Source organism: Mytilus californianus, unplaced genomic scaffold (assembly GCF_021869535.1).
Source record: "Mytilus californianus isolate M0D057914Y unplaced genomic scaffold, xbMytCali1.0.p SCAF_69, whole genome shotgun sequence".
Classification (NCBI taxonomy): Eukaryota; Metazoa; Mollusca; class Bivalvia; order Mytilida; family Mytilidae; genus Mytilus; species Mytilus californianus.
In genome coordinates this window covers 783,741-796,292 of record NW_026262722.1, presented here as the reverse complement: position 1 = coordinate 796,292, position 12,552 = coordinate 783,741, and the positions used below count along the sequence as shown (strand labels likewise).

At 33.2% G+C, this 12,552-nt stretch overlaps 1 protein-coding gene across 1 annotated transcript in view; it reads right to left on the bottom strand.

The window, feature by feature from the left end:
* The window catches only part of LOC127707399 (caspase-1-like), a 35,733-nt gene extending 24,638 nt beyond the window's left edge, over nt 1-11,095 (bottom strand). The window contains exon 1 of the mRNA XM_052211877.1: nt 11,021-11,095. Within this exon, the coding sequence (XP_052067837.1) occupies nt 11,021-11,095 (75 nt within the window). The remainder of the gene's footprint in view (nt 1-11,020) is intronic.
* Nucleotides 11,096-12,552: the final 1,457 nt, after the last annotated feature.

Here is a 12,552-nt window from a genome sequence, read left to right as displayed (position 1 = left end):
CTTGGGACAGGCACATACATACAGAATATATGTATTGGTTACCCAAACTACACAAAAAACCAATAACATATCGTTTTATCTCGGCCTCTAGTAAGTGTTCTATAGCTAATCTTTCACTGCTTTTAACAAGTTCCTTAACTACTACCAAAGAGCTTATCATAAACTATTGTAATAAAATATATGAAAATTGTGGAATTAACTTTTTTTGGCGTGTAAAAAAATCTTTGGATGTTTTAGATAAATTACGTGCTTTTGATGGTCCTTTTGATTCTGTTGACAGTGTTGACTTTTCTACTCTTTACACTACACTTCCACACAATCTTATCAAACAAAAGTTTTCCTGTTTAATTAAATGGTCGTTTGGTAAATCTGAATGCAAATATATTTGCTGCAACTCATTTAAAGCCTTCTTCTCTAATGAGAAAGGTAAATATGCTAGATATACTTACTGGAGGTGTGATGAGATGATTGAAGCTGTTAATTTTCTCCTTAATAATATTTATGTACGTTTCGGCAACAAAGTTTATCGACAAGTTGTAGGTATTCCAATGGGCACTAATTGCACCCCTTTAATAGCAGACTTGTTTTTGTACTGTTATGAATCACAGTTTATGACAAGACTCAGTGAAGACCCGTCTAAATTGCATTTAATTGATAAATTCAACAACACTTACCGTTATCTTGATGATATTATTTCGTTAAATAATCAAGAATTTTCTAAATATACTGCCGAAATTTACCCAAAGAAACTTACTTTAAATAAATAAAATTTAAACGGCAATTACTGTCCTTTCCTAGATTTATATATTTCGGTTTTACACGGGAAACTCCACACTAAAATTAACGACAAAGGGGACGATTTTTCGTTTCCTATTGTTAATTTTCCCCTTTTGGATGGTGATGTTCCTTTGGCACCGTCTTACGGTGTTTATAGTTCACAACTCGTTCGCTATGCACGTGTCTGTCGTGACGTTTTTGATTTTAAAGAACGTAATCTATGTATTACTGGTGAATTCTTAAGCTAGGGATTTCGTTACCACAAATTACTTAAAACCCTTACTAAATTCTTCCATAGATATAAAGATTTGGTTTTGAAGTTTGGTTGTACCTGTAGAAAACTTATTTCAAACGGGATAACACATCCTCATTTTTACGGAAATGTTGTTTACCGTGCCAAGAAATTTAGAAACGATCCTTGTAAACTTATCGATCCTTTAAATAAACTTATTCTAAAAGGTTACCAATTCAACACTGTAATTAGATCATTGAATATTGTTTTTATTGGTATTAATATTGATTTTGTTATCAGTAAATTAAAAGCAAACTAAATATTATTGATATATACATATACACATTCATGGATCTACAATCTGTCGATACCTGTATCTTGCCATTGCACAAGGTCATGTTTTTCTCTGACTGTTTATGACGTCTTTACACTAAATCCATTAGATGTTGGATGTGTACGGATTGATACTTTAGTCTTAGATGCATGCTTTTTTAAGTTGTTAGTGGCTTTGAACTAGCTGTTAGTAACTGCAAGTACTCTCAGATCTGTACTTAGTGTCTTTTTGTTGTTGGGATATACAAGTACTCGGCCACATCCACTCTGTGTAGTATTTCTGTTTGTATCCCTCTGATGAGTTAAGCCTTTTTCAACAGATTTTTATAGTTCGTTCTTATGTTGTACTGTTACAACACTGTCCGAGGTTAGGGGGAGGGTTGGGATCCCGCTAACAGGTTTAACCCCGCCATATTCTGTATGTATGTGCCTGTCCCAAGTCCCGAGCCTGTAATTCAGTGATTGTCGTTTGTTGATGTGTTACATATTTGTTTTTCGTACATAAATTGGGCCGTTAGTTTTCTCGTTTGAATTGTTCTACATTTGTAATTTCGAGGCCTTTTATAGCTGACTGTGCGGTATTGGCTTTGCTCATGGTTGAAGGCCGTACGGTGGCCTATATTTGTTAAGTTCTGTGTCATTTGGTCTCTTGTGGAGAGTTGTCTCATTGGCAATCATACCACATCTTCTTTTTTATATCATTAAGAAGGGATATTGTTACGATACTGTTGTCAGGTCATTAAAGATGGCATATTTTGGCTTTAATATTGATTCACTTATAGTGTCTTTGCATCGGAAATAAACACTTTTATTCTAAAACCAGTTGTTGGCATGGTACGGGTTATGTTTTTTTTCATATATTTTATGATGGTATGATGCTAAACCCCTAACGGGATGGATTGTGCTTGATATGTATATGATGAAGACATAAACTTTCAATCAGTTTAATTGAGGTCTGGAGCTGGCATGTCATTCAAAATCTCTATCACGTTATTCGATCGTGCTAGTACTACCGAGACGCTGACAGAGTGACACGATCCTGCATCAACAAATGTGATTATATTCTTACTACAAATATTATCAAAATAATTTCTAGGGAATGTTTATGACATTCATGGTTTATTGATCAGAAATAGGCTTCACCTATTCGTGAATTGACGACAACGTTTACTTTTACAAGACTAGTGCAATACAGACTATTTTCATTGACGAGCATAGCAGTATTCTAAATGTTTAAAGTGCAAAATTAATAATTTGAGTTTTATTTTCAATCAAATATGGAAACACTGGTGCAAACGAAGCCGTACATTTTATAAAACTCCAACAAAAATGATTTTACAGTCTTATGGAACAAAATGTATCAAACATTTATCCTAAGGGAAAAAAAAGAAAACAAAAATTAATTTCAAGGGAGAAAACAAATCCTACGGAACAAAATGTATCCTAAGGAAGAAAAAGAAATCCTACAGGACAACATTAATCCGAAGGGAGAAACAAAATCCTGAATTTTTGTAGTTTGCACTCGTATTGCCGAACCAGGCGAGCTATATCACAAATTGTTTTTGCATTGTTTTAACGATCCCTAAAGGTATACTTTTGTCAAGTTTGAAGACTCTACCATAAAAACAAATGCGGTCCGGATTTGCACTTTAATCCGAGAAACTGTTTAGGGTAATTATTCTTCAACCTCTGATTTTTTTAGTCTGCCCTTCCACGAAGTAATTTATAAGATTTGTTTTAGTGATTTTGAAAATAGAACTGTCATATAAGGATCGCAATGATGTTATATGGATACATTTATTGGTTATCAAGAGATGAATTGACAGCGCGTCATCCCTACAATGCTTCCATTTTTACGATTGAAAAAAGGGGTCGTTATGTTGAGATTATTTTGATGCTGTAGAATCCTGACTGAAATCTTATTGAAAGAGCATTTTTTTCATGGTTTTGATGTACATGTAAGTATACATAAGCTTTTATGAATTTTTATTGTTGTCGACACTTATTTTGCAATCAACATACATGTGTATTGAGTTTATGAAGAGATAATATATATAGTTTTCAGATCTTAAACAATGCACCATGCTTGTTCTATTTGATTTGTATAGGCAGGGTTAAATTTGTTCTTCCTAGATGTTGTTTTCCTTCGCAAAAATTCTAAAATTAGAAACAAAGTGGCTTAATCGAAAATAATCTAGTTTTTGCAGATTCTTTGTTTTAGTGTTTAGTTAACAATCGTTTTCCCTGTTTGGCTGATACTTATATATGAACCAAAGAATAACTTCTGAGATAACCATCATTAATATATTCTTGTAAAGTTTCCATCTGACATAACATCATAAGTTACTTGGCCTCATTCACATTGTTCAATGGGCTACTGTTTTAATCATAATGAAGTTTTCATGATTGCATTATAAATTAGCTGTAGTTTTTCATCTACATGTAAATTTGAGTAATAGATCAACAGTATTTGGCATACAGTATACCAACTTATTTTGAAGAATACTTTATTTCGGGTTTTAAAAGTTCTTTCGAGCCAACTTCCCGGCGATTATAATGCGATCTTCTCATTTTTTGGGGTATATTTATACAATTTAAATTCACATTATTTTTCTACTTGTGAAAGTCGCTAAAATAAGTTGGTTTACAGTAAGAGACAATTTTAAGATGTGCTACTGACAGGGGTCCCCTGATCCTGACCTTCTTTCATGGTTTAACATGTTAAATAATTAGAGGTACAGGGGGAGGGTTGAGATTTCACAAAACATCTTTAACCCACCACATTTTTGCGCTTGTCCCAAGTCAGGAGCCTCTGGCCTTTGTTAGTCTTGTATGGTTTTTCATTTTATTTTAGTTCATTTATATGTCTCGGAGTTTAGTGTGACGTCCATTTTCACTGAACTAGTACACATTTTTGTTTACGGGCCAGCTGAAGCCCACCTCCGGGTGCGGGATAATCTCGCTGTGTTGAAGGTCCATTGGTGGCCTTGGATTGTTTTCTGCTCTTTGGTTGGGTTGTTGTCTCTTTGACACATTCCCCATTTCCATTCTCAATTTTATTAATGTTAAGTTTAATGCTAAATCCAGTTTCCAGGTAAAGGTATAAATTAATTCAAAAATATTCCATTAATTGGAAATATATGCATATAGCCAGTTATCATCAGTTGGATCATATATGAAATTTATCTTAATTTCAAAAATGCCAATCAACATGATAAGTAGAAAAAGTTGAACTGTCACTTCAGTCTTAGGTTGATCTGTTCCATTACCAGTGATCAGGACTGAATATTGATCAATTTCTCATAGGTAAAAAAAACCTTAACTGCAGGAAATGGTGTTAACCAAAAGTCGCATCCCGATGGCAACACTGGACAAAAGAAACACGACAAAAGGAATAAAAAAAACTATGTCCTACAAAGCACTTCGAAGATATTAAGCAACTTGAGTAATACCAGAAATAATGAGCAGAGGTGCCGCACATGAAAGTTAACTATTGTAAGATTGCATGAATGCAGATCAAGTACACATAAAATGATGGAAAATAAATTGAAATATTAAAGAAAAATTACCGAAAAGGGGAGTCCATGCCAAAATGCTTGTGAAATGATTATAAAGCACTTATGAAAATGAAAATTTTCCTAATAAAACATATCACACTAATTAACACTACAAGTCTTTAATATTAAAATTTGAAGAACTGTGTATTAAGTTCAAAACAACGGATGTCATAATTTACTAAATTCATTAGACAAATTAGACAAATTATTCGAACCAGATTCAGGCTGGCAGCCACTTTCAGCAGCTAATGAAGCCAACAGTTAATTTTATATGATATCTAAAATAACAAAAAAACAGTATAAGATTCAAACGTTCCAAAAAATCTCAAACTCAGCTAACTATAATAGCACCTCCTTTGAAAGATGAATTCATTCGACATTGACGTTTAATACAGTGATGATACCAGCGGATACTTTTTCGTATGCCACTATGTATTTAATATAAAAAAAAATCTCTCTCTCTCTCTTCAACGAAAGTGAACGATATGTGTCATTATAAATTGATGGGAAATTGTTCTTCCGGCGTACATTCGGAACTAGATAGTTATTCAATGAAATATATATTGATTTTTTTTTACCAGGAAACGGAAATTAATAAACAATCAAACAATTTTTTTTTTAATTTAAAATTAAATAAATTTTGCCAAAGCAATCTAGCATATACAATACAATTGATTTTTAAGTGAAAATTAATAAAACTACTGAAATTCAATGTAGACAAAATCATACAATTTTGTACAATTGAATAGGAACAGAAAACACCAGGAACAATAAATTTAATTAAAAAAAAGGATTGATAGATTGTTGGTGTTTAACGCCACTTTCAGTCCTATTCGTTTTGGCTGTATCGTGGCGGTTAGTTTTTATTGGTGGGGAAGCCGGAGAGAACCACCGACCTTCGGCAGGATAACTAGCAATCCTAGGCAAATAAGATTGAGGTCTTACGCACCTGCCACGTGTGGGGTTGGAACTCACAACCTCTGTGTTGACAGTCTTGTATACAGTAAATGAACTACCTAGACCAATCGGGAACCGAGGCCCTAATAAATAAGATAAATTAGGGACATTGTACTCTTTAGTTGGACATTTTATAAAATAATTGTTTGTGGTTTGACCAAAAAGAGCTGTACAAAAATATATTTGAAACGAATTACCATCAAAATGTTCAACTTCTAATAAAGTCGAAATCTTTGTAAAACACCTTGAAATTGTCAAAAACAATATATAAACAGCATGTTCACGTGTGATCACTTGTCATTCCTTCACAAATACAAACGTGACCTTACAGGAATAATTCATAGCCCCAGTGTTACATTCAGCAATTTCAAGCATCCATATAACCTTTTATATCCTGACTAGTGCTGAAAAAATTAAGCATACCTTTAATTGTATATTAGAGCTCACTGGTTCACGAAAGTTTGGTAGAACAAAAACAGTTTCTTCAGATCTGAGCAACAGTGCAAATATACCTTCCTAATAATAGAAAATAATTTCATAGATTTTTTATTATTATAGAAACTTCCAATAAGGGTTGTACAGTGATCGCAAAATCTTAATCTTTCAGTTGGTACCCAACTACCCAAACATTTTATTTATTTAAAGAGTTACAGCAATGATTAGGAACTATTTTGTTCAAACTTGAAATGTACAACTTGAAATGTACACATGTATATTCTTTTTGACCAGACCATATTAGTGATTTTATATCTAAAGAATAAAGTAAATATATTATCTCAGTTATGTTATTGTTTACTTTAAAAGATACCATCCCCCCCTCCCCCTTCAAAAAATAACATTCTGGAGTTTATATTATTTGTGTACCCTTGGAAATAGGCGGGGTAAACCTTTTCTTATTTTTGAATATCGCAAACCAATGAAAATTTGGATTTGCGCCATAAATTAAGGATTTCAAGAGCTCTATGTTAGAGAGTGCTGTTCTGTTTGGAACTCCTATCGAAACTGTACATACGTAAAAACAAGTTGTTGGCATGACACGGGTTATGTTCTTCTCATATATGTTATGATGGTATGATACTAAACCCCTAACAGGAAGGATTGTACCTGATATTCATATGATGAAGACATAATCTTTCAATCAGTTTAATTGAAGTCTGGAGCTGGCATGTCAGTTAACTGCTAGTAGTCTGTTGTTATTTATGTATTATTGTCATTTTGTTTATTTTCTTTGGTTACATCTTCTGACATCAGACTCGGACTTCTCTTGAACTGAATTTTAATGTGCGTATTGTTATGCGTTTACTTTTCTACATTGGCTAGAGGTATAGGGGGAGGGTTGAGATCTCATAAACATGTTTAACCCCGCCTCATTTTTGCGCCTGTCCCAAGTCAGGAGCCTCTAGCCTTTGTTAGTCTTGTGTTATTTTTAATTTTAGTTTCTTGTGTACAATTTGGAGTTTAGTATGGCGTTCATTATCACTGAACTAGTATACATATTTGTTTAGGGGCCAGCTGAAGGACGCCTCCGGGTGCGGGAATTTCTCGCTGCATTGAAGACCTGTTGGTGACCTTCTGCTGTTGTCTGTTCTATGGTCGGGTTGTTGTCTCTTTGACACATTCCTCATTTCCATTCTCAATTTTATGTATAGTAGTTTCAATTGAGTCAACGATACCTTTGTTCGCAATTGTTTAGGCGAGTTCGAATTACTGTCCATAAAGTTCGGAAGCAAAATAATTAAGAAAAGCACACCCGTTCTGTTGGTTCACGTAGGAATATAGTCGGTTCCTGATGATTATGCATTCATAATACATTGTATTCATAAACCATAGCATTCATTATACATGCAAATGAACAAAACAAATAACAACCCCTAACTATGCGACCTTATATGAACATATTTCTTCTCCATCCTCAATGACCTTGTTTGGTTTATTTCTACTATAATTAGCATGATACAAAGACAAAATATTTTACAAAATCAGGAAATTTCACACGGTTAACTTTTGAGTGCGATTTCAAATAAAAAAGCAAAAATTGAGTAAAAGCATACGGTTATTTCCTTGTACAAATTTATTGATAAACAGGACACAGGCATGATATAGAATAATAAATACTGAAAGGCACCAGAATATATTTTCTAACATGTTATGAATGACATTTGACAAGTAATGAACCATCTACAGTTTATTTGTTGGATGTTTTACGAAATTACACGTACGTATTGTGTGTGTTTGTTTGTGATTTCAAAAAAATAGGTGGACAGGTGTTGTTTCATACATCAAGTTTAAACCACAATCATTTAGCATATGCAATTCTAAAAATGACTATTGTTTAAGTCAGTGTGGTTACTTATTTTTCTCCAAAATCTAACGACCGGTAATTAGAACTGCACATTTTTCTCAAATGGTATGAATAATATTAAGTTTTCTAACACCACAACTAAAACTGGAGGGTGGGTGTATTAATTTAGGTTTCATCTTTTGTTTGAATATATTTATATTTCGGGAAGTCCAAAGGTAGGGGTTTATGCTTTTCCAATCAATAGTGGTAGATGGGAAAAAAATGATTTTCTGGTTATATCTTGTCTGTAAATGGGTAATACATAATTGTCACTATTTCGAAAATCATAATTAGATATTTGACCATCAGTCCATACCAAAGAAAGTTATTTCACAGTTCTAGGCTTGTTTGTGATATCTAACAGCTGATATCGTCTCGCATGCAGCTTATAGCACAAACTTCTACATAGCAATTCTAATTGTATCAATGTATGATATGAGAGCTTTGGAATTCAGCTGTGTGCAGTAGAAATACGGATTGACTAGAATCGTTGCAATGTCAAGTTCGGCGTCTAGCTTATGCCTAGTAAACAGCATACTACAAATGAGTGGTTTTCGTATGCACTGTAGTTCTTCACATATCAACAGGAAGTGACTCATGGTTTCCTCATTCTTCTTACACATCAAGCAGGTACTATATGGTGTAGTTTTGTTGAAAACAGCTCTTTTAGTTTGTAATATAAACGTTCCGGTTAAGATTTTTAGTCGGACTGGTATTCTAGAGATGTCTCTTATATTGGCTCACAAGATTCTTGTAATTGGGTGACAGTATTTATTCCACCAAGGGAATCTAAAGATGTGAACATTGGAATTTCTTGTTTTATCCGATTAGACAAATAGTTACGGACTTTCTGTTTCACTAAAATTTGTCCATTTTCCATTGCGTTTTGGACATAGTTGTATCGAATAAGTACATGTACGGATCACCAATTTCATATTTCAAGAAGACGGCTTTTATAGCAAAAACCAACTGTTACTTTTAGTGGTTTTAATTCCTAGTTATCTTTCTGCAATTTTCCATTCGGTAGAGGTGTATCCAGCTCTGCATATATTTCCAAATAAAATAAGTGCCTTTTTGTGTATGACTGCTTCAGCAGGTAGTAAGCCAGATATTACGTAAAGTTCTAGGTCATCTACATTGACAGGTAAAGAAAGGATTTGCTTAATTATTCTTTATATTGTTTTGACAGTGATTCTAGATTTTGTCCAGTAGGCAGTGAAATTTCTAAGCCATAAAACATAATTGGAAAACAAATGTTTGTAGCATACTTATAGCGGTCACTGGGTCTAGGTCATTTTCTCCTTGTAATCCTGTATGCATCAGACTATATAATGATATTCTGGATTTTAAAAGATTTTCCTTTATAGTACTTACAGCTGAATCAGTAGTATCTTTTTGTATACTGATGTGAGATGTTTTGGTCACAATAGGCATTGGTTTGTTGTTTCTTGACCAAATATCTTTTGAAAATATTATTTCATTGTTGGTTTTAACTTGTAAAATCACACTTTTTTCTGGTTGGAGCAGATATCCTTCACGTTGGCTGTAGTCATATGCCATATTTATAAAGACTTGTACGTCAAATGGGTTATTTCCCACTAACACTATGTCGTCTGCACAGGTGGGGCACAGCAACTTATCAAACCGATCTTTCCACCACGTTTAGAGTCTACGAAGTTGTTAAAAAGTTGATTAACATAAATTTTGTACAAATCAGCACTTAGCGTTCCTCTTTGTCTTATACCTTGCTCAATATTGAATGCATCAGATATATCTCCTTTCCAATTAACTTTAGAAGTAGCATCTCTGTACGGGTTATCAATCATCAAAATGCATTGTTCTGAAATAACTAAATGATAGAGTTTTCTAATTAGATTTGTATGTCGAACTACATTATATTGTTGGTTTTTTAAATCCTGAATTTCTCTTTTGAATTCCTTCATGTTTAGGGATGCTATTAGTGGAGCAGTGTTTTCAGTAAATCCACGCTGGAGAGGGATTTGATCTTCCAGTATGCTGGGATTTATCCTGAAAGTATGGTTTCTATTTTTTTTTTCGATAACGAAGCAGTAATGGTAATGCCTCTATTATTTTTTGAATTCGAAATGTCTCCTTTATTTTTATAGATTTGTGTAAGAGTACACGTTTTCAAATTGTTTGATATATATTAGTGCTGAAACGATGCATTGATGACTTTAAGCAATGTGCTATCAAGTTTTGTCCCTCCGGATAGAAAGGCATTCTGCAGTTATACCAAAATGTCAGCTGTCTTGTTTCTATTTAATTTATGTAGGGCTTTTTCGAATTCACCATTAGTTACTTCTTCATGTTTGTAGACATCTAGACATATTTGAATAATTTGAATGTATTCGGAGTCATTCAAATCAAAATAGTCTTGATCAAAGTTTAAAGGATCTGATTCTTTTGCTTTATTAGCAAAATGGGTTTTCCTACCTTCTAGAATATTGTGGTCACATTTAAAACTGGTTTCACCTACTTGAAATTCATCAATGAATCGATTTAATTTCCCTCTTTGTTTTTTTATGAGCTGAAAGAAAAGTTTACTATCCATTCTTCTTGCATCGATGAGTTTTTGTCTATTTGTTAACCGAAGTTTCACATTTTTAACTCCGCAAAGTTTCCTAAGGTCATAAGTTGTATTTATTTTATTTACAAGTAGAGGATTTGACGGCTCTTCAGGTCTGCCGTTGGTTTTCCATTCATAGAAAGAAGGCGTTTTTCTTTGCATTAATTGCCAGATAAATATTGTGGGTTGTTAATTTCAGTTTTAGTTTACGTTTTTTTTCCTTTCTGTGGTGGTACGATAGCTGTTACTGCCCCAGTTACTGCAGTGTTGATGTTGGTAACTGCCTCATCAATCTCTACCGGATCAATCATTTTTGTAGTCACACTTATCAAGTTGAACAGATAAAGCTTACAAGTTTGTACAAATCTTTGTCAATTTTATTCCATTCTTTTTTACGAACAATTCATTCATCATTACTTCTTAGACCTTGCGTAGGTTTCATTGAGAAACAAAATTTAACATTGGCACAAACTTGATAATGATCAGAAATGTTACTTGTTATTTCTAGTTTTCTAAGATGTAAGATATTGTCACTAAAGTGCTCATGATACAACAAGTGGGCATTAAATCGCAGAGATAATCAGGGGCAGTCCCATTATGTAAAGAATATAATATAACATATCGAGCTTTCTTGACGGTCGTCTGTCCACTAGCAATTGCCAGCCTGTTTCGAAACATATAGTGTCCCGACAAGCATACATGGGCATCCCAGGTACTACTCTTCCTGCCTTCAACTGAATATGTTCTAAATTGTCAGAATCTTGTTGAGTACAACCATCCAATAACTCACATGCATATTCCATAATTGGTCTAATAGATGTTAAGTCTATTGGAGCAAGATAATTTTTATTCAATACATATTCCAATTTTTTAAGAATATTTAATCTTGTGCTTGCACAATTTATTATGTTTGTTATGTTATGTTTACACATGGATTTAGAAGAAAAAATAATTTAATTTAAATAAATTAAAAGATCTGGTTTAAAGCACACGAGTCTTGTAATTCTTTCTTCAATGACATGCAATTGAAGATAAAAGTGACGAAATTTACTTTTTACTGAAATGATATCATATTATATATTTGTTTATTTTCTGTCAATGTCTGAATCTTCTGTGAATTCTACTCACTTTCCTATTGTTTAAAGCAATTCATTATCTGCTGAGAAACGATATGTTACGTAGTTTGCATTTCAGTCGAGCCTTCGGCATGTATATCTCGAAAACGAGACTCACCGATACTGCATTCCTGGGCGTCGACGTCGTCAACATTTAGATTCAGTCTGTGGTTTAAGTTTTTTCAAACATCAATAACTTTGCCAAACCTTCATGGAATTTTACGGAAGTTAAACAGAAGCTGTTTATGATCAAATAAAAGGCAGTATTTAGAGAAAATTTAAAAACAGTCTAAGGTTCATGTTTTTCAGACATCAATAACTTTGTCCAAACTTTAAGAAATTTTACGGAAGTTGGACACAAGCTTTTTAACGATCAAAAGTCACTATCCACAGGATAATGAAAATACATTTTAAATTTTTCCGTATTTTGCTGATAAAAAAACTTTTTTTTGTAGATATATTCTGAGGTTAATGTTTGTTTCACATCAATTACTTCGTTAAACCTTCATCGAATTTTATGAAAAATTTGGCAGAACTTTTTTTGTGATTATGCGATACTGTCTGAAGCAAAATTTTGTTTTTCTATTTTTCAGAATTTTACTGACTTATTTTTTTTGGCAATTAACAGACGGTCTGGGATTGATTTTTTTAAC